General features: G+C 44.5%; 1 protein-coding gene across 1 annotated transcript; it reads right to left on the bottom strand.

Annotated features, from left to right (window-relative positions):
* Window positions 1–11,885: 11,885 nt before the first annotated feature.
* LOC6547264 (protein crossbronx-like) lies at window positions 11,886–14,017 on the bottom strand. The gene is made up of 2 exons (XM_001974835.3): window positions 13,937–14,017; window positions 11,886–12,934 (listed from the first exon to the last, which is right to left on the bottom strand). The coding sequence occupies exon 2, from the start codon at window positions 12,800–12,802 to the stop codon at window positions 12,002–12,004; it is 801 nt and encodes a 266-aa protein (XP_001974871.1). The 5' UTR covers window positions 12,803–12,934; window positions 13,937–14,017; the 3' UTR covers window positions 11,886–12,001.
* Between the last annotated feature and the right edge of the window lie 9,745 nt (window positions 14,018–23,762).

The raw sequence follows: 23,762 nt of genomic DNA, 5'->3' as shown, positions 1-23,762 counted from the left end.
TCAAAATGCAATCAAAATTAAGCAAAAGCCTGCCATGAATCATGGGGGTCCTGCCGATTCGTGTGTGGGTCCCGTCCCTTCCTTCTATTTTAATTAATATGACAGCCGGATCATGCAAGCGAATGCAAATGAAAATACAAAAAGCGCAGCAACTTTGACTCCATTAGGAGCTGGCTGCATTGCTAATTTGGGCTGGAGCGGATCGGAAAAGCCAGCTGAAAGAAATGTCACCATTAGGCCGCTCAACGTAGCTGACATTTAAGCAATTCCAAACGTTTTGCTAACAAATTTTACGGCAGCCACTGCAGGAAATCCCAAAAATCAGCGATGACCTTTTGACATATGGCTCTTGCTCTGGCTCTGACTCTGGCTCTGACTCTGGCTCTGGCTCTGTGTGACTTCTTAACTTGGTCGGGACTTGGTGGCCAAAGTTGCTACAGTTGCAACTTGCCACAGTTGATGTCGCTGCTGCTGCTGCCGCTGTCGTCGTGCCTGGGCCACTCATATAGGGACAACTGTGAGCTCTAAGCTCCGAGGTCTGGCCAGCACACAACAGCGAGACATTTTACAAATGTTTCCAATTGAATTGCTCTGATTTTGGCCAATTCCCCCGTTTTGGGCCCTCTTTCAAGCCGTTAACGCTAACGCTGGCGGCTACAGCGGCAGCCGAAAATGTCGTGATGATGGCAAATTGTAAATAGCTTAAATGGTCTAAATGGTTTAAATGATTTCAATAGCTCTGCCTCCGACTCGGATTGCCGGCGCTGGAGGAGGAGTTTCTTGGCCAACAAAATACAAAAAAAGAAAACAAAAAACAAAAAATAAGCTGAAAAATCGAAAAGAAAATAAAAGAGAAACACAGACGACAACGAGGACGACTGTTGGCCAAGTTAGCTTCTCCGTTTTGGCTCGTTTTCAATGGTAACAGTTATCACACAAACTAATGACATGAAATTAGGTATTGCTCGACTCCAACTCCAACTCCAACTCCAACTCCTACTCCTACTCCCACTCCAAGACCCGAATCGAAATCCTACTTGGCTGTGACTCCGGCTGACTTTTGCTGACTGTGCGCCGCTTTTCCGACTGCCAGTTGGAAAACAAAGCCGGGAAAATCGGGCAGCAAAAGCGGCAAAATTAACCGCTTTGTTGTCGCTGTATTTTGCCTGCCATTGTTACCTTTAAATTTAAGCCTAGTGCTAGGAAATACACTCTAAGTAAAAGGATTACTCAGATACAAGTAATATGATTAATCAAAAATGTAGTTAAGGTTCTGCGTACGTTACTCATTTTGTAAGGTACTAAGTCTAATTGTCCCACTCTATGAGAGCTAGTTGAAACAATTATTTAGGGTTTTAATTTCTATTAATTTAAGCTTCCTAAGCAAATATAAATATTTATGCTAATTGTTTTTTAAGCCCTGCAGGCTAGAAATTAATACAAATTGAATAGAATCAACATGCTTTCACAGCTAATATGCTAATTAGCTCTTTAAATAAATCGACGTGCGTATATTTTTGTATTAATTTAGAACTTTATATCTGACTAATGGCTCCTGCTTATTGATTGTGTCGTCCTATTTGTTGGCTAATTATTTTTCCAACTGCACCACCCACCAGGCAATAAACCGTTGTATTAGGAGCCGCAGGCCCAAAGTTCGCTACCAAAAAAATAAACGAAAAGCAAATAAGCCCGATTTTGTGTCACAAATATTGCATTTCTTTGTTGCAGCACGTTATGACCGTTTAAATCTCATTTTCCGTATTGATTTGTGCTAACAAAGTGATCTGTAGACAAAGGCTTTTCGGGGACCAGCGAACGGCGAGCAAGTTCATGATCTCGGACAATCAAATAAAACAATAAAATCGCGCTGCCATTGTTCACCGTCTTCCTGGTGAAATTATAGATCGGAGTCGGGGTAAATGCAGATCTAAAGTGCACAAATTTCCCAACCAGAAGAATCGGCAGCGGCTGCCGGGCCAAGGCATTCAAATTTGGGTCGTTTGGGGCATTGAATTATGGTAGCTCATTAGGCGGGCGCCTTGTCAACGGCGAGGAAACATGCCCTTTTCCTTCAATCACGCCACCGCCACACAGATCCCGAAGTCCGGGAAAACATTTACAATTGGCCATAAAAGGCAGAGCCCAGAACAGATCTACTGCTCTCTCGATTTATACCAGCTTCTCACAGAGCTGGAAATAATTTAGATCACGAATTTGTTGTCGTATGCAAATTAATCAAAAGTCGCCTGGTAATTCAATAATGTCAGAGCAGGCCAACGAAATCGATTACTTATCAACGAGTTCTTGGGGCAGCCAAAACATTTTCAACTTTGGCTATTAATTACCGAGCGCAAGCGCATCTTGATTTCCCCATTTAAATATAATATCAATATGCTATAGATAAACATTCTTCGCCGCCCAAAATGCAGTTTAGTTTCCTCACCACATCACCCCTTTCTTCTCCCGGGGTGGTCGTCGCCTGTCCAGGAATTGGAGTCCAAGTCGGAACCGAAGTGGTATGCCCATGTCTGGTTCGGGTAATCCAAGACGGCATTTAACCAATTTAATATTATTATCTATGATCTGGTGGTGCAACACACAGACATCTCCTCATTCTCATTCTTAGTCTCAGTCTCATTCCGCAGTTGGCCCCGGCCTGTAATCAGAGAACATTGGAACATGGACTTCGAGCACGGATGGGATGGTATGGGTACGGTATGGTATGGTGTGGTATTAGGATGGAGTATCGGGAACCAGTCTCTTCGCTGCCCGTTTGTTGACAAACGAAAATGAGTGAAATATTTTTCCAGCTCTTTCTAATTGGCGCTTGTAGCCAGGCTTGTTCAAACGATCGCAGGCAGGAATCTAAAATCTACAGCGTTCTTATCTTACCAGAAATGAGCAGTCGGAGCATTCCACGGCTGTCAGGCTGCCAGATTGCCAGAACAAACGGACAGACGGACAGCCGGACAGACGGACGGACAAACGGACAGCGACATTGATGCATGTTTATGTAACCGCAAATTGATTATCCAGCTTCTAGTCTCCCAACTTTCAACTCACTGGCTAGTCTTCCAGTCGACAGCTTTCATCCACAATTAACCGAAAAAGGGGCGATATAAATTTCACAATTGCAGTGCTGCTGCTGCTGTTCATAAATTCTATTATTTCGAATTTAGATTAGATACTTGTAGTTTTAATTAATTACTTTGTTGTGGCTTATCTTCGAATCAAACCTCACCTCTGTTCTTCCGGCTAATTGATTTTTGGCCGCCCGCTGAGACCGTGTTCTTCATTGAATTGGGGTCAGTGGTTATCGTCAGTATTAAATCACATTTTTGTCGTAACTTTCAACAAATGCAATGCCATTGTATTTTATTGCGTTGCGGTTTTTGGAATGGATCTGAAACTTAAATTGATTTTAAAGGCAACCTCGGGTGTGTGTGTGGGTTGGTTTGAATTAGCCAGGTTGCATGAATAGAATGTATATTTTTGCGGCTGCTGGCAATTGCAGTCAACCAGGCGGCCCTCATTCTGATTTATTCACTATAAATAGTTTATTTAAGTTATTTATAAAATTCCTGTGCAAGAGTTGTACGTTCTCGTTATTTTAAAAGAATGCTGAAAAGAGAAGATGAATTTCACAATGTGACTTCATGAAAATTCAATCAATGAATTTGTGTTTGAGAAGGGGAAACAAATGTGTTTGCTAAACAATTAGGAACTGCTTCATTGTTGTCCTTAAGCAGTTGATTATATACGCAGAAATGCACGAAAAAATATTATAAACTATTGACATTTGAATTAACACAAATCTGGATAAAATTCACTAGCAACACATAACGCATTAAATATTTATCTCCACTTGAAAATTGAAAGTGTTAGTCCCTTTTCTGAATTAATTGGACTGTTCTGAGCTGGTCAACCGAACAAAGAACAAAGTCCCAAAACCAAGAGCAAACCCACAAAAGTTTTCTGACAAATCTTATATATATACCCCCACACTTCATTTCCAAAACTGTCCGCACACAATCACATGCCAATCCCAATCCTTGGCGAAATAAAAATCAGTTACGAGTACACGGAATTTAAATTGAAGCCCAAATATTTGGACTGCCGGAGAAAAAGCCACGTACGCTGGATCCGAAACGAGAGGAAAGGAAAGTAAAGTTTGGTATGGAATGGAATGGAAACCGAGTTGCATTCAATTAAAAGAATTTTCGATTATACAAAGTGCGTTTTGTCAGTCAAATGCAGGCGATGTCCGGACATCCAATGGCTCTGGGCAGGATTGTGTGGCGTTTAGTGGTGGGAAAGTGAGGAAAGATGGCCGAGGCAAAGGTAAATAAGAGTGGACATGTTAAACATCCTGGACATGACAACTACCAAAGTTACAAAGACAGCCGCTTCGTATAGGCCTCCGCTTTTCGGGCCCGGAGTATAAGTGCTCGAATTTTAAAACAGCAGAGGAAAACCACAGCCACACACAGAAAAATCAAACATGGAATAAGACACCGAAATGGTTGTGAAAAAAGCGAAAACAAGACAACAAATGGGGTCAGGAAAATAGAAATCTTGAATCGGAATTTCAGCCGTTTCAAAAATTGATTAGAAGCCTTGGCAACATTCTGCTGAGCTGCAGCTCATGTGAAAAGCGAGGGAAAGCGGGGGAAGGCGAGGGAAAGCGAGGGAAAGCGGAGGAAATCGGGGAAAGGTAACCGACCGGATGGCCAAGACATCCTCAAGGATATGCGGGAATCAAGGGGAGATTGGAAGAGATCAGGGGTGGATCCCGTCAGGACTACAAAACTCGGCATGTTGCATGTTGCGGACAGCTCTGGCTCAAGTTGCAAGGATACTCCTGTCCTGTTTTGTCGATGGGCAGGTTTTCTCTGTTTGTCCCTACAACTGCTTTGTTGCTTAATATCAAGGGAGCCAGGGGCACGTGGGGGAACCAAACTGGGTCAATTCCCTTAGCCCGAGCTGTGAACACAGCCAGGACACGTAGTGGCAACTATCTGAAAATGACGCCAAATTACCAATGCAAAGTATCCTGGTCCCGTTTACCCAGTGCAAATATTACCAAAAATGCACAAAAAAAAAAGAAACTAAGAAAAGAACCAAGAAAATGAAAATTCAAACATTGCCCCCGTTTACTTCGCAGTTACCTGTTACCTGTTACCTGTGCCAAATCGCTTCGTTTCGTTTCGACTTCCTCCTTGGCAGACAGCTGCTGGTTGGCCACGCTGCAGTGTTTTTGGCAGAAAGGAAATTTCCTTGACTAGAATTTGGCTCACATTGTCACAACACACACATACAAAGTGGGGCTTTTGGCCCCCCTTCACAGGTAATGGTCTCCGAATGGTCTTTTGCACAGGTGCTGGCGGCTTTTGAGTATGATGAAGTGTATATGGAACGGATATAACGTAAACATTTGGCGGGATATTGAAAGACAATGTGTTTGTTTGCTTGCTTCCCTTGCTGTCCTTCATGATGGCAAATTGAATTCGGAGTGTGGACTTTATTACCTTATTGCGAAGTGGCAGGAATAAGCGCGGAAGTGAATTTAGGGATAAGCACTGAATCAGCAGTGCAATTGGTGAGGTGTCTAGGAAATGAAACAAAATGATTATAGTAATATTCTCCTGGGCTAGGCAAATAGTCTTTCCATGGAGCGTTCATAAAAACAAAAATCATTAGCGGTAAAAGCTTAAATTGAGCAGCTACTTCACGCAAACCTAGTTTGAACATTTTCAGCTCGATTCAGCGAATGTACATTCCACTGTTTTGTCGCTTAATCACAGGTTTTTTTAATGTACACTTCCTCACACATACCCAGTTTAATTAGACGGAATTGAAAGCGCACAATGCCGTGGAAGTCCCGGGAAAATGGGTAAAGTTGTGGATATGGAGGTAACGTGCAGTGCAAGCCAACCAAATGACTTAATCGCTTTGGAGGGACTTTGTTGTCGATCTTCTTCCTCGGCTCTGCTCCTCCTGCTCCCTTTCTTCCAGACGCTGGCCATAAAAATGCAAATGAAAAACTCCGCTGGAAAAGGTTGGAAATTGGGGGGAAGCACCAGGCAGGAGCGGAGAAGAAGTGATGAAGTGCAAGAGTTACGCCATATCACGATGTTGTCGGTGTTTGGTTAATGCCACGGCTAATCCCCGTCCGTTACCTTAATCCCCCTCGAAACAATTTTGTTAACAAACGAACATCAAAGAAAATAAAATGTGCAATAAATTTAATTTGCACTGGCACTGCTTGCTTCGCAGCGGAATGAAAATCACACTCCCCCACGGAGGAGCGACTTCCTTCCTGCCATCCCTATATCCCCCTATATCCCCCCGATATCTCTTCGAATAAGTAGAACAGGGACCGAGTTCCCCCGACTTTGTCCGTTGTTATCGCCAGGTTTTATCGACAAACTTGGAGTTGCCGAATAAAAACAAAAAAAAAGGGAACAGAATAGGGAAAAAAGTGTCAGTGGAACTTCGCAGCTTAAGCAGACTCGCAGCGAGCTCAACACTTGATCAAAATGCCACAAAGCGATTTGCATATTTTAATTAAATTCGCGCTTTGCTCTCCGGAATAAAAAACGAAATTAAAAAGAACCTCCGCCAGAGAAAAGCGCAACACGGTCGCCAAAGTGAACACATAGGGGGGCAGTCGCCCTGCCTCAGTCTTTGCTATTTTAAAAAATATGTTGAAAAAAGCCCGAGCGCAACACATGTGACCACAAGCGTATTAAATTTTGTGCGCTCCCCCCCAAAAAGCAAAGCGAAATCCAAAATAAAAGCACAAATAACAGACATGGCCAGAACTTGGACGGTATGGCTTAAAATAAAAGCACATGGGTGGCGGCAGCAGTGGTGCCAGCTCGCCGTGTGTGGGGCCAAAAGGTAGCCAACTAACATAGTCACAAAGTGACTGCTAGTGGAAAAGGTCAGTGCAGAGCACTGAAAAAAAAGGCGGATAATCCTTGCAAAAAAAAGCACTGCGTTAGATACAATAAAATGTGTTTTTATTGGACACACGTGCTTTAAATATGTACAGCTTGTTGTAGACAGCTTTCCTGAACATAAAACAGGAAAAGCCAAAGGGTTTTACAGTCATAGGGTCACTTGAGCTATTTTGAAAATGGCTTTTCGATATATGATTCTCTTTCTATATCGCTTTCTCGCTGTGCAAAGGGCCACAAGCATATCGCTGCTGTTGCCGCTGATGTTACTTACCGCAACTTTGCCGTCTGCCGTCTGCCGCTGCTGCAGCAGCAACATGGCCAAAGCGCAGTGCAGCATAAAGTGTTAAATTGGATTAATCCAGAAGATTTACGCTGCGGGTGATATCAGCATGGCAACGTAGCAACAGCTACGGCGGCAACATGTTGATGGTGCTGCTGCTGCATCAGCCGGCAGCAACACTTGAGCGGAGTCAGCAATTTTATTAAAACCGGACGCTTACTTCAACACCACCGGAAATGCAACAACGACCGCGGCGGAAAGTGTGTCAATGTGTGTTGATAATGGTGTTGCACGTTGTCACTGTTGTTGTTGCTGCTCTGGCTGTTGCTGTTGCTCTACCTCAACGTCAGCGAGCATGCAAATTTTAATACAAAATTGGGATTACCGCCGAGGCGGCTATAACCACCAGCAACAATCGAGAACCGACCCAAGCCGACCCGACCCAGGTTGTTCTGAACTAGTTGCAAACAGCAATAACAAGCGCTGCAGCAGCAACACGACGGCATAATAATGCCTCGGCAGCAGCGGCATCAAGCGGCAGAAGTGCATTTCTGCGAGCGCGTTGATTATCCCAATCAGCAACACTTTACCAGCGTAAATCTATTTAATTTGCCATTGGGCCCCCATGCAATCCGACCACAAATCAGCTGTTCGGCCGTCGCTCTTGTTAAATGTAATTGAACCTGTTCTTAAAGTTTTGTTTCGTAATTTATTATTGGCGCATGAGAGTGGCAAGATGCAGGCCGAAAAGCGGAGAAAATAGCCCCAGTTGGGAGCTTATTGCTCATAGCTCCACGATCGTCGTCAGCTGAGTGATCATCAGCGGCAGATGATGATAACGATGATGCTGATGATGATGATGACTGAGCGGCCAGGCATGCGAGGATCGCGCGCTCCTCTTAGCCAAGATCGTGCCTGACGCGTAATTGATTATTACGAGAGTGCAACAGCAACACCAGCAACCCAGCAGCACCAGCAACACCAGCAACCCAGCAACACCAGCAACATGAGGAACATACCAGCGTAATGATGTATTAGTTAAACTTGGCCAACCGGTTCGCATTTCGGCCATGAAAAACGGTTTAGAATTAGGAGCCGTGATTACATACTTCTGGTGCCCCATACTACAGTCGCGAGTGCGTTGAAATTGAAAAGAAGTGGGCATCATGTTGGTTTGTGGCTGTTGCCATGGCTGCAGTGCCCCATGTGGTCATGTGATGGGTATCCGGATTGGAGTGGGGCTAAAGCTTTTGGAATGTTTCCGTAAATGAGGTGCTCTTTTATTGAGTAATATGAAGGAATTCAATTAAATATCATTACAAAAGTACACTATAAATAACAAGCTCTGTAGGAAGTTGCATTGTCAAGCTAAGTTAACCGATACGCTATATTTAAGGCTTTTCAGCATTTTCCGCAGCAGTTTGCAGGGCCAACACTCCAGCAGCTGGAAGTGCAGAAGTGCAATACATATTGAAGTCCTATAAGCGAACTCGTATCTAATGGCACCGGCGAAATTGACAGCACAAAAAGCTATGCAGGGCCATGCCGACAACGAGGGCCATAACTCATAAACTATAGCACATACCAAATACCAAGGGTCTACTGTGTGCCGCCACACGAAAAACTCCAATTTTAATTGCTCGACATTAAACGATCGACGACGAGCGAAACTTGGGCTTTGGTATATAGCCGATATAGCCCACAGTCGAGCACTGCGGACCACAGCAGTGCCATAAAATATGCACGTTTCGTTTGTTTGCCGTTGGTTTGCATATGTCCCCATGCCCAGACCCATCCACATGCCCTCTGCACCACTGCCCCTCTGCACCACCAATCCAAAGAGCCCGGCAATATGGTCCGTGAATCGAAAACTGAGACTGAGACCAAAACCGCGCCGAAGCAGACAGCATTTAGCGTACGATTTGGCGGCGCGAAAAAGATAAACTCATAAATTATGGCATTGAATGTCACTTCAGCCACCGCGAACGCCGACAATGGCAACAAACTCCGAATCCCCGATTCCGAATCCGAATCCGAAGCCACAGCCGCAGCCAGGATGCGGGAATGGAAGTGGGTGCGCGGTTGGGGCACTGGCGATAATGAAGCCCATTTTAAAGTCACTACCATTCAATGCGATTTGATTTACAATCCCATTTCGATTATAATCGATGATGATGTGTGTGCGCGCTTCGGCCGAGCCATGAACTTGCATATAAATACCAATCTGTGTCTTTGCCAGTCTCAGACGCAAAGTTGGGCAGTTGGGGCGTCGGGAAGATGGGAAGTGGGTAGGTGGACTTGGGTGCCGGGATTTGCTAAGCAGAGGGGATCGGGGGACGGCGGTCTCTAGCGGTTTTCCAAGGAAATCGAAACGCTGCCGCAGATCCGCGCAGCAGTTCAATCTTGTCTGGCCGCAGGGAACAGGCAACTGGCGCTGCACAGTGGGGCATAGTAGGCAGTAATAGATACATTTATTCATACAGATATATTTCCAACATGAGATTAACTGATTCTCTTCTTAAAATCGAATGTATTATATTGAAACCTCGCACTTAGCGTGATATCATAACATACTGTGTACTAGGCAAAGCGATAATACCACTGTACAGTGTAGTCTGGCTATCTTGTCCGCCCGTCGTCTTACCTGTTGGCGCAATTGAACTTGTATGCGCTGCTGCAGCGGCGTTTTAGTTTAGTTAGCCCGCCAACTTGTCAGACAAACGAATGCGGAGCTAACGAACCCCAACGAGCAACCACCCCACAACCCACATCACCCTGACTGCCCCGGCATACCAATCCACCAGAGCAGACCAGGCCGATGCCAACCAATCCGATCCGATCCGATGCACTGCGACCACGGCGATCATTGTCGCATCCGCCACGATGGTGGCAATTGTTTTGATGGCCGCTGATAACTGCAACGGCGGGGGGCAACCGATTCGACTCCACTCGATGCCACTGCGGACGGAGCCCCAAAGACAACAAAACCCCGACAAAACGGAGTTCAATACAATGGAACCTTATATATTTTGTCACCAGTCTGGCAACGGTTCTTTATGGCCTTTTAATTGAAGCTGAGACCATTAACATTGGCCCAAGCGGTTCGGCCCACGCGATGGAGCTTAAATTTATTACAACTTAATTGTTAATGTTTGCGTTGCTGTTTGCCGCTGTACGAGTATCTGCTCAGCTTACGAATATGTCTTCATTTTTGGCATTACGCCCACTCAATGAAGGCATCGAATGGGTTTCGGGCGGTTCCCCAAACCGGACGTGACTTAATTTCTACACAGAACTATACGGCTGGAGAGGTTTTCGGTACGCGACAGTTTGGTGTGATGGTGATAAAATCGGTGTAGCTTTGTTAAAACAAATTAGTGACCAATAACGAGCAGCTGTTGTGCCGCAAGTAGCTCTACTTTCTTTACTGATTCCTTCTAGTTAGGATTCTAATTATTAGATGGTATCTAGTCTATATACTATATTACTATATTTCTTTTTGTAAAATAAGTAGATTCCGATTCTCCCATTGCAACGCCCACTATCCCTAGATGGCGAAATGGATTTCCAGAGGATTTGCTTCCCAGGCAATTAGTTCAAATGCAGTGTGTGACGGTGATATAGTCGCCCACTTAGTGGGCCCGCTAGCGAAATGGCCTAAAATATGGCTACCAACTAACGGCCATAATTTCATGAGCAATTTTGGGAGCCAGCCGAAGGAGAGAGCTGGCCTTTGGATGGAGGATCCGGGGAAGGAAGACAGCTCGCATGGCCACGGACGATGTTGCTGGCAAAGTGCAGTGATAAATCAGATTGTCACTTTTGTATATTTGCGCCAACTGACGCCGCCGTCTCCCTTGAAACTCAGTTGCACGCATGCGAAAGCAGCCTTTCGATGCGATTATGCACAGCGGCGGGCACTTAAATAGGACACACTTCAAATTACGCGCTAGGAACGGAACTCCAAATGGTACAGACTATATTTTAAATATGTGTGCTACTAAAAATGTAAGCAGCACTTCCCGCAAACTAAGCTACTTGACACATTAAAGTTGGAAAAGCAGTCCTATTTTCTTGAGCACAGCTGTATCGCATGCAGGCGAACACCTAAAATGCACTCGCAAAAAGGGAAGGGAGCCAAAAGCGGCAGAACAGGAATGCATTTCACTTTGCCAACAGGCAGCGCAACCAGTCATAATTATTATTATTTTGATTATTGCACCTGAAAGATGACATTATTAACATCGCTAATGTGGCGAAACGGGGATGCCTTATACATGTACTTATACATGTTACCCACACACCTAAGGTTGTGACTCACTGCGAGAAATTGAACTTGACTCTTTAATATTTGTATTACAAATTCTGAAATGTTACACAAGTGAGCACTTAGTGAAATCGCTTTCATTGTTTTAACAGAACTCATTTAATTAAACGGGGAACAATGCAATTGGCCATTGTTTTCCACTTTTATGTGTTTAGTTGCAACTCTTTAGAAAAGTGAGAATGGCCATTCAAAACTCCGGAAAATGTGTTTGTACAATATAATTGATTAAATATTGAATTAATAACTAACGCTGCATAAACTGGTTATTGAAAGTGTTACAGACTTATTTGGAAATATACAGAACAAAATATAAATGTAATATAGGAATCCGATAAAAGTATGATTGAACTTTATTCAAAAATGCAAAAGTAATTTTTTTTTTATGAAAATGAGTTATGAGTTGAGTATGGTAGCTTCTCCATTCAGCTACAGGAAATCAACCGCCTCATCACGATGGGGTTCCGGAATCCTCGCGCGACGTAGTTTCTCCAACTGATTGGCCTCCTCCTCGTCGAGCTGCCTCGAGGAATCGATGTGTCCCAGGTACTCCGACGGCTGGGAGCAGTCCATTGAAGTGGCCTCCTTCCAACAGGGACTCTTCAGTTGGTCCATGATCTTCAGATGCCGATCCGCACAATAGGGCTCCACAATGATGTAGTGCGGATCATCCGTCAGTGGTCGGTCGTAGATGTGATTTCTCGAGGCGATTGCTTGCTCCTGGACACGTTTGATGTATTCAGGCCGGCTTTGGGCCAACATATTCAAGGCCTCCATGTTTCTGACCTCATCCATGACCACAAGATCCCCCGAAGAGGATTGTCCGGTGCAAATACTGCCCTCTGGATCGGCGAAAATAGCCTGGATATAGCGCAGCACGTGCCAGATGTGGTGCTGATCCTTGCGCCACTCTTTCAGGAAGTGCTCCAGATCCAGGGTCCTATTCTGCGGACAGATGTGCGGATGTAGGATCCCCGTCGAGAAGACCACCGTCAGCAGGCTGACGTCATCCGGAAAATTCTCCGGCAGCAGAATGGAGAAGCGAAACACGCTGCCCGCATAGATGCCACTGTGCACAAAGATGACGCCGAACCAGTGCAATGCACAGGCGTAACTGGGGATCGCGTAGATGTTCTTCAGCTCCTCCTTCACCAGGTTGTACTCGGCCAGGATATGGTATCCCTGTTTGATGAGGGCTATCCTTGGGTTGCTCTCCGTGGAATACCACATGGTGGTCGCACTGTTCGGCTTTCGCACGAGTTGGTTGCAAAAGCTCCGCCAAATATTTAAGTTGCCACAACTCAAGATTTGGAAGAGCTCGTGGAATCCTGCGGCAGGTTTTGGAAGTGTAAAGGCCAAGAACTGGAATGAAATGAAAATGTTACAAATTTTTGATAGGAAATGCCTCGAAAACTATTAACTACTTAAAATTCGTTTGATAAAACGAAGAGAATTTATGATAGCAAACTAGAATATATATCTTTTGCAAATCAATAGCTGAATTACAAATAACCATGACAAGTAACCAACTTCATTGTTTTACGACTGCGGTCAGTGTATTTTTATTCGAATTACGTGTGTACTCACATTTATGCGGCATGTCAACTTACTGCAAAACAGCGAATTCGACCTGCAAACGGGAATTTTCCGCAGAAACCTCGAAAAGCTGTGTTTGTCCAGTCACAACTACATACTGTAAGCCCCGATTTGCGAGGGGAGGTGGAAATCCCCTGCAGATGGGACTGGAACTGGGGATCTGGAACTGGTACTCAGCGGCGTATTCAATCATGTCAAGTGTAATAATTTTGCGAATAGCAGATACACGCAAAAACCAAGCCCGCAGCCTTGGGGAGTTGGGGATTTGGAGAACTGGGTACCTGGAAACCTGGGTACCTGGAGGACCAGGAGATGGGGCTTAGACCACATCGCATGTGTGAGTGCGGATATTTGATTTATTGTCGCCATGATGCTCTGATGTACGGTTCTTTCACGCACTGGCAACATAATGTGGCATTATAATGTCGCATGTACCGGCCATGTGGACTGGTGTTTCGGCTCTGCGTCCGTGTGATTTGTTATGAATTTATTATGTGACGGAAGTGGCTGTGGCACGACTAAGCCAACTCGCAACTGGCCAAACAGGCCAGTTGTTTGCATGCCGATGACTATGCCGATGGGCACAGCCGCTAATTGGCCATGTTCACCTTTCCTCCTCGAGAAATGGTTCTTTGGAAAATGGAGATATTTGATATATTTGACACTTTTTGCGGGCGATGTGTGGGTGTTTCTATTTTTCAATGCATTAAATCGAGCGGTTACTAACGCAATTCAACCTGGTTAATACAAGCGAAGTCAAAAGAATACCTTATAGGGTATAGCCAGCTTCGGCTTTCGAACTAAAATGTTTCTTCTTAACGATTTTCTTCGAAATTTATTTATTTTGGCAAAGAAATCCAAAGCACACTGACAGAGGCAGACAGACAATAACACTTCCTTGATAAGTTCAGCCCAGAAAAGGGAATGAAACGAATGAATAAACGTGCAAAAGATAAGGGAATTGCCAAAAGTAATGAACGGAAATCAAAGTTGGTGTTGCGGTGCTGGATCTCATTAAAATTATACCGCGATACGAGGCGATATGATACGTTATGATTTGCGACTCCGCAAAGGCGAGACTTTCTTTATTTCCCTCGCTGCGAATGGGACTCGATCCGACCTGGTGGTTAACGCCAGTTGTCTGGGTGCCCTGACATGGGTGCAACACCCAGGCGTGGCAGGGGATTCGCGGCCACATCATTTTCACCTACAATGCCTCAGGGCGGCACCCAGAGAAAAACAAAGTTCTCGTTTTTATATGCCACCGATAGCAATCTAAAAACTGTAGAACTCACTTATCTTGAAGATTTGTTCTGCTCAAATAAGCGCATCGCAAGAAATACATATACATACTTACTGAAAAATAAGTGAAAACACAAGTAAGCTGCATTTCTCCAGGTGTAGGCAGCCCATGTGATATGGCTTGGCCCCAGGCAATTGCTAATATGTGGCCCGATTCCGTGGATTGCACCTGTGGGGGATGTGGACTGGGATTGGGATACCGCTGCCCGTCACCTGGCCACAAGTCCAGCATTCAATTTGGGATTTCATCCCAGCTCAAACTCTCATATGCGGGCAGCAATTTCTCCGCCTTGCTGGCTGTCCTTCTTATCAGCTTTCTTCATTTTATGCTGCGTTGCCTTTCGGATCGAAAAACACCGGCTATCCAGAAAACCCAGCGACGCAGCAACCAGCCCGATTTTGAGGTCCGGCATTTGTAATACGGTGGCATATAACACTTAAGTGCCTGTTGTTGTTTTATAAGATAAACTCTTGCGGGGCCCACATGCGGCCACTTTGGAGGAGTCGGCGGATAACGCGTTGCCAATTTCATTTACTGGCACTTTCATTAACCAACGCGAACAGCCCCATACACCATGCCCAAAGAGCCAAAAACCAAGTAAAAAAGACACACAAACGGCATCAAAGTCGAATAAAATAAACGAATTGGCGTGTTTTAAAGTTCTCGCTGAAAGTTGCGGGTTGGCCGCAAATATTTGGTCTTGCTGCAGTGGCAGGGGATTTCCACGAACTGCGCTCAAATGAAATGGGCTCGTATTCCAGATTCGGTGATTGCTATCAATCAGTTATATATGGTAAGGCACCGGAGTGTTGTACATAGGAATAAAGTGCATTTGCCCATTTGTTTAGCCCCTTTAAACGATCCATTTCAATTTCTCAGCCATTTAGAAGCCCTTGAGTCAGAAGAATGGCAACTATCAGTGGGTGCACTATGAATTATGAGCATGCAACTAATCCTTTAGGTGGCTGTGGCATACTTTCGGGCAGTGTCATAAATAGTGGCCAACTTAAAGCCAATGTGTGGAAATGTGAATCATTTTCAGCCAATATTGATTTATGCGAAAAGTGTCGGGTGGGAAGGAATATGGCGAGGTTATTGGTTATTGGCTAAATTCAATCCCAGACTCCGGAGTGCACTGTGTGTGGCTTATTCAAATTCAAATTAGATTATATGCAAACACCGACCGCTCTTTCACTTGCCGTTCTTTATTATTATATAGGAATGCCGACCGAAAGGAGCAAAAACAACGACGGTCTACTAATATTTGCATAATCGCAGGCAGCTCAAACGAGGCTGAGCCGAGCTGGCCAACATGCGGCAAAGCAATTATTTCTTTAAAAATAAATTGCATGCACAATTGGTAGCAATAGCAATTGCAGCAAAAGCAGTAGCGGTGGCAGTGGTAGTGGCAGTAGCACAAGTTGGAACAACAAAATACCCACGGAGGACCACCAGAGAATGGTTGCCATCCAAACGAATCGCAGTTGGAATATCTGCCCGACGAATTTGGTCAGAACTTCTTTTTCTTTTCTTATTTTTTTTTCTTTGGTTTATTTGTTTCCTTTTTTATCTCCTGGCCAAGGCAGGGGCGGCGGCTGGACGGGGGGCGTGGCAAGTAAGCTCGATTTTGCGATTTGTGTGTACGCCTCATTCGTTTATTTGCATATCGATTTGGAGTTTTTAGTCCGCCAGAAACCACTAGCTTCCCTGAGAGTTTCCCCCAAATACTTGGGCATGATTTTATTTGCCCACAAACAATTGCATAATTGCCCTCCATCCGCAGTCTTTTGGCCAAGCATTTTGCTCGTGGACTTCAGCCTGAATAAGTATGTACAAAGCCTGAGTCTCAAGTGCAAATTCAGTTTTTATAGCACTCTTATGAAATCTTTCTGGCCATCACTCGATGGGTGACATAATGCCAGCCGATCTGCTCGATAAGCACGTCCCATAAGCTCCATTCCATCTGGTAGGTGGGTGGCATGCCGATGGGTGCCAAAGTATTAATACGCCCAACGACCGGAATTCTTGGTAAAAGTTTTCGGGCAGTCACGTAGCCATAACGCGTTGGTAAGTCCATTGTTGTTGCCGTAAAATTGAAAAGTTTTGTGGCCTGAAATTGGGACCATCAAAACTGGCATATGGGCCAGAAGTGGCTTCGCCGTTTAGAACTTTGAAATACCCCCAGTTGTAATCACATTTAAGCCACAAAGTAGGTTAGTCTTAAGTGGCAGAGAAAGTCTGGCTTTCATCGAACGTATTTAAAAATTAAAATTTGAAGATTTTAAAATTTGTATTTCAGTTACTGAACATGCCTTCCACCAAGTGAGCCTGTCTAGGTCTAGGGTGTCTAATAATCCATTAAGCTAGCGCTGCAGACTTTTCCAACTGCCTCGGGAAATAATTAAAATTTCAAAAAACTCCCCACTGGCTTTTGGGTTTTTTTCGCATTTTCGTTTGCCTTGCTAGCTGCACAGTCAGCCCTTTGACCAGCCAACTCTGAACGGGTGAAGCCCTCCAAGTCAGTCACTCTCATTATGTCCGCTCGCTTTATCATGTTCCTTGTTGACATTCGCGCGGACGCAAATGAAGCAATTTTCCTGACATGCAAAACGTGCAACAGTTGCGACTGTTGCAAATGGGCATTGGATGGGGAATTGGAATTGGAATTGAAATTGGAGCAACTGTTGCTGTAGTTAATTTTCGTATATTTAATTCGCTTTAAATTATTGCAGAGCGACCATGACGTTGGTAGCTGGCCGCTCTTTGATGTGCGCCCCGTCACCCATCAACCCATCGCCCCATCACCCGTTAGCCATTTACCATTAACCATTAACCATTAGCCGGGCCAAAAGACGAAACGCCAAAGGTAAGGCCAGCAAAAAGGAGCAGTCTGTGCCGCTCGAGCTTCGAGCTTCGAGCTTCAAACTCCATGCGCTCCAACTCCAGCTCAGTGATCCATCTGTGCAATTTGCAAGGCAAATCAAAGGCCTAATGAATTCATTTCAATTAAACAAACAAAAAGCGAATCAAACCACAACCGCATCAACGGCAATAGACAGTTTGCATTAATAAATCGTTTAGCTGGGAGCTCGATTTCGTATATCTCCGGGCCAATCCATTTGAACTTGGCATTTGTGGTTGGAGTGGAGCAAAAAGCAGTACAAAAAACCTGGTATTAATTGATTCTGATCTTTGAAGTTCGGCCCATGCAGCTGCCAACCGAAGAATGGGGCTCACTTAAAAGGTTACTACTCTTGTAATTTGTGTCCTCTTTTAATGAGTGAGTTAAGCATTAGTACCAGTGCTATTGCAAATTTTACTTCAAAACTTTTGGTTTGGATATACACAAAATTGTTTATATATTTTACAGCCCGCCCATAAATCGATGATGTTTATTTGGTGAGCATTCCAGACCCTATTTGCAAAGAGCTTAGGTTTAGGGTCAGTCACCCAAGTCTCTGCGCTTGCTCCCCTTTTTTGGAAAGCGGCGGACAGCCGACAGCCGAATGGCTGATAAGCCTTAAGCTGCTTAATCGATGACCAGGGAGTTGTCAAAAATAATTCACAGGCAGCGGCAGCGACTGAAAGGTAAATACAAATACAGGAGGACAGGAAGGCAGCCCCGGCGTATACGTAATGTTATCAGTTGTGCAGATCTACCCTTTGGTGCTGCCTTAATGCTCGCTGGAGAAGAAAGGGGGCCATCCGAGGAGCGGCATCCCATCGGATGGCCAAATCAGAGTCTCCGCGTCGCGGGCCCTTACATGAGAAATATTTTAGCGTACAATGCAAAAATGGTAGCAGCTTCGCAGCGTTTCCTTATCAGTTGCAACTCCGCTGACGGATGCACCCAAATAAAAAACAAAAAATATACAGAAAAATCGGTAAATACAACAGGAACGGGGGATTAAGGAGGAAACAAAGCCAGAGGAGGAGCCGAGATAATGCCACAATGAAGACAGCATAACGCGCCGCTGTTGAAAAATCGCTGCTCGAGCCTGACCAGATGGATGGAGTGGATGCGTCCGCATCAAGATAAACGAGCGTGCGCCCTGGTCTTTGGTTTCAGGATTGCTTGGCATAATAGTACATACACACGTATGTACGAGTATATTCAGATGTATCTGCCCAGCCACCGTGAGCCGAAAATCAAAGCTATAATAATGCATAAGTAATTTGCAGCAGCCGAGGCGGCGGCAATCGAAGAGAGGCATCAGCCCGCAAAGCTCGTGCCACGAGCTCCTCCTTGACAACAGTTAATCAAAATCCGCGGAAACAGGGCCAAGACAACTCAAGCACACTGCCTGCCGGATTTTCTGCTCCACCCCGGGCTGTTATTTATTAACTGCGTAGCATTTATCGGCACATCGTCGGAAACCGCCCATATTTAAGGGAATCGTATCAGAGCGATTCAAAGGCTCACTATGTCATTTAAAGTTACTGAAAATACTTTTGAAATTATAATATCAATAGTAGTAAGGTATAATGCTCTTGCCTTTTACTAGTTTTAGGCTTAGCAATAAAGATAAAGAAGCCAAGAATAAATATGTAAAATATATATATTATTGTTTTAGCGCACTTAGACATTTTTAAAATTATTAATAGCAAATCTGCAATCGCATTTAATTAATAGGCTCCCATAATTGATCGAAACTTGAGCTGGGAACTAGCGGGCACAAGACGCTACAGCGAATTCCAGGACCATGAACTCTGCTTTGTGGCATGCCACCTCATGGAGCCCGTGGGGCAACCTCAAGTCGCCTAACAAGTTCAACAAAAGGCATCGCAGCACAATGGCCAAGGCCTGGGGTGCAGTCAAATCCAGTCCCAGCATAGGGCCCAAACCAAACAATGCCACTTGGCTTGTAAAAACACAGTGGCCAAACCTGCGGACACTGAACTAGATTTTCATAGCACAGCAAGAAGTAGGAATTAAGCCGAGAAAGAGGTAAAAAAAAAAAACAAAAACGATGAAATCAGGAAGTGTATTATATAATTTTATAGATACTAAACTCAACTTTGACACAAATCGGCTGAGTGCGGTCTGTAAACATGACATTTGCTGTACACGAATCCAGCCAGCAGTCGCAGCAACAACTTGGCCAAGATGCTGCTGCCTCGTTTAAACCGCTTCTTTAGCAGAGCGGAGCTGAGCTGAGCTGAAGTTGCCGGGTGATGCTTATCGCAAAACGTTCAATTATTTTATTTGGTGCAGATGTGGCTGGCGATAAAAGTGCCTGATAGCAACGGCATCGACATCGACATCGCCAATGGTCCAATGGTCCAATGGTCCAATGGTCCAATGCAGCGCAGCTCCTCCGGGTTCAGTAGCATCGGGAACGGGCCAAGTTAAGGCCGCACTTGGGATCTGCAGTGCAATGCTGCTGCCGAGTTGGCCCTGCTTTGTATATGAGGTTCAATTAAAATCAGTTGGGGCCGGCGGAAAAAGCAGCTAAATAATTGACACAAGAAAGCAAAGCCGCAAATTTGCCGATCCGCTGGGGCAGCAGCAGAAGTTGGAGCAGCGGGAAAAAATGTGTCATTCGATAAATGTCCGTGTTGATGGTCAGCCTCATAAAATGGCCTAAGCTAAAGGCCACAATACGAGGGGAATCAGCACATAACCATGAGAGAAATTCTTTTCTCGGGTGAAATTGTCTTCAGTGTCCAGATAAAAGGATATAGTTATTGGGAAAAGAGTTCAGTACAAGTTTACTCTGTTCTGTATGCTCTGCAAATTTTAAGTAAATGCTAAACTGATGCTTACTGAATTATACTGGCTTATTACATAGCTAAGCCTCGCACTTGTCAACAATGAAGAACTCACCTCATTTACCACCTTTTTAACTCTAAGCTAAACTATGGCAAATATTTGCAGAAAGCTCTTGCAGACAAAACGCCAACTGAGGCCGCATTGAGCGATGCTGTTTACTAGCTGTTTGCTGCAGTTGGCAGCAAAAGTTACAATTAAAATTGTTGAAGCGCAGCGAAGTGCTGACCAGAAGCCAACTGGCCCGTCGAAAAGCCAAAGCGGATGTTGTGGGCAGCGCTGGCAATTCGTTAGCTCTTGTTGGCAGTTGCAAGAACAATTAAAATTATTCCATTTGAGGCATTGATGATGAAGGCTTGGCTCGAAAGAGGGGCACAACGTTGTTGGCCAACGCTGTTGGCATCAGGCAATGCGGAAGCGGAATGTGTGCCATTATGCGACAGCTCGATTTAGTTATCTAACAGGGCCAGGGCCAGAACTAAACTGAACCAAACCGACCGTTTGTGGCCAAAAGTTCGCAGAGTGCGCTATATCAAGTGGAAGTCTTTCGGTTGCGGTGACAGCAACTGGACCAAAAAACTCCATGTAGATGCGGCATGGCTGCTGGAACAGCCACAACAAGTTGGAGTGCCAATGGTTTTTTAATTCCGGGCCCCGGGCCGAACTGAAAACTTTGCACGCGGAACGGACAAATCAAATCTAATTCGCAATAAAATGCAAATTGCCATTAGATTAGTTTATTTGTGGCAGCCACCAAGACACGCGGAATCCATCCCGTGTCATCTGTCGCGGAGTCGCAGTGACAGGTTTTTCCCGCATCCGAAGTTGAATTACATTCTCCCTTTCCCCTTAGTTTTTTCCGCTTTTCCCCCTTTTTTTTCGAGTGTGGGGGTGGGGGTGAAATGCAAGAAACGAAAGAAATAAAAGGGCATCCCAGTTAATAACAAAGTGACGGAATAAGCGACAGCAGCTGTCGCACTGGCAAACAGCTCTCAAATGCCAAAAGGTATGCCATGTCACTGCCAAGGAGTCACTACCCCAGGCACTCCTGAATTGAGTCTGATCAAATTAGAGTCTGTGAGGGTGTGTTTGACTGACGCTCCAGTCGGGATGTGGGCGTGGATTGGGGCGTGGCTGGTGCTGTGGGCGGTGGGCGTTGGGCGTTGGGCGGCCAAGGGGCGTGCCTGTGGGTGTCCAACAAGTTAAGTGAGTTCTAACGTTACTGCCTCCACTACGGTGGAATAGCTAAATAACATGGAAATGTTTCACATTCGGGGATCCAATAGCATTTTATAAAATTGCTATTCCAGCGTTGGCAACTGAACGTAAATTATTTAAGTTGATTTGCTTATAATTCCTTTAGTTCCAATGGTTTGAAAAGAGATTCAGTTCCGAAGCGAGTTACATACTCTACTTTTGCTGCTGGTGCCGCCTAGGCAGCTGGAACTTCTTTTCTTAGCCACCCGCATTGACAGTTTTCAATTGTTTGCATTACATTTTAGCCACATTTATGCAGGGGATGCCGAACGGGAGGAGCCGAGTAGGACTGGGATTTGGATCTGGGGGCATCCAGTCCTGCCAGTTGCCAGTTGCCAAGTGCAGGGAGCTGGAGCTGGAGCTCGTATTTTGTGGCTGGTGCCCGCCTGTGTGTTATGCTTTACTTTTACTTCGATGCACACAAAAGGCCAGGGAAAACTGTCATTGGCAAAATCTAAACAATAAGTTTGTTATTTTTGAGCAGAGCCAACGAACCGAACGAGTTCCTCTGCCCTTTTGCGATAATGCCGCACCCTTGGAGGTTAGGCAATTTTCCTAGACTTCGGTTGACACAATTTTCACTTGGCCCGATGTTTTGCCAATGCCTTTATGAGTTCCTCTGACGCAGACCTAATTGATTTCTATTTTCCATTTTGATACAAACTTCCAGGCGAGCAGTTAATGGGGCTAATATCTGCAATTGTTTGGCTAACATGCATTATTGGTTGCAGAAACTGCCAAAGTACGACATAATCAATTTGTCCATCAATTTTCCATTTTTCTACACTCGACACCGCAAAAGCCAGGATCCCAAAATCCCAAACGGTTCCAGAATGTTAGGCAAATTTACATATCTGACTGCCGTGTCATGACCAGAATTTGAATAGTTTTCATTTTTTCCTGGCTGTGACACTTTGGCCAACACTTTTTGTACAAATATTTTGACAATTTGACTGGCAGTTGATTTAAAATTATGTCCAAAAATTTCACACTGCACATGTCGAGCAATTAAATGCAAATTGTATTTCATTTACTTTATTAGATAGTAGAAATAGTTTATTAAAGGGCCATGATGATGGCAAAGTGTTTAGTAGAGTGTTTGTGATTTTACAGGTGAGCTGGCAAAATTATGTTTTGATTACTTTGTGCCTCGCTACATAATAATAATAATAAATAAATAATAGAGTTACGTGTACGATACGGTAAATGAATTTGGATCAAAGGTGTGAGAAATGAATGATAATTTATTGATGCCTTTAATTTAGTCATGAACGAACCAGCACAACCTAATGATAGATATTTCACTATGGAATTTATTAGGGAAATGGAATTTAATACTGGCCAGTTATTGCAGCCATAAAGAAAACAATTACCAGAACAACGTGAACAGACATATTTAGAGCTCCTTGTCCATTTGCCCACACTCCCATTGACCTTCTGCCTTCACCGACATCGAAAGATTCCGAACTCCCCCTTTGTGTTTGACATCTACAATGGTTTTATTGGGACACCGTACTAAATTTATGCAACTCAGTGTGTGGTGCCAAATTATGTACACTTCATTTCGTGTACAATAACGAAGGAAGCACACGCCATATATTTCGCACTTTGCCCGTGAAGAAAATGCGGGGAAAGCCAGGGAAAGCCAGGGAAACTCAGAAAACTCGAAAACTCACATCAGGTGCAGGCGTTAGTTGAACGTTGACCTGAACTTGGGGGTCAGTTTATTGTTCATCTACTTCAACAGCAGCCAGAATGGCGAATGGCGAATGGCGAAAACTGTGGACGTGCCAATAGCTACGAGGGGATACGTTGGATATTCCATGTCCGGTCTTATGTGAATACATAAGCACCTGCGAACTCGACAAATTCGACACAAATGTGAAAATGCGACAAGATTTATGCCAAAGTAATAAATATAAATGCGGTTTTGAGTAGAAAATAGAAACATAGGATCATTTGGCGCACACAAAGGTGCGTTTACATTGTATACTTATGCGAGTATATATGTGCGGACTGGGGCAGTAAATCATTGCGGTTGGGCTGGCAATTTATCGCACCGCCCCCTCATCCATTTGGCCATATGTTACACGAGTGTAAATATTGAAATAACTTAAGGAAGTCGGCTAGGAATTACTTGACTGGCCGACTGGTCGTGTGGACATCGAGGCGCCCCAATAAATCACACGAAAAAGAGCATTGAACGAAGTACGTACCACCGGGCGCATACGTAATCTATTTGAAAATGGCAAAAATGGCATTGG

The sequence above is a fragment of the Drosophila erecta genome, unplaced genomic scaffold (genome assembly GCF_003286155.1).
Source record: "Drosophila erecta strain 14021-0224.00,06,07 unplaced genomic scaffold, DereRS2 tig00000092-arrow-pilon, whole genome shotgun sequence".
In the NCBI taxonomy this organism is placed as follows: Eukaryota; Metazoa; Arthropoda; class Insecta; order Diptera; family Drosophilidae; genus Drosophila; species Drosophila erecta.
This window is presented reverse-complemented; position numbering and strand designations above follow the sequence as displayed.

Coding starts and splice junctions, on each gene's coding strand:
- LOC6547264 (XM_001974835.3), bottom strand. CDS start 12,802: ATGTGGTATTCCACGGAGAGCAACCCAAGGATAGCCCTCATCAAACAG.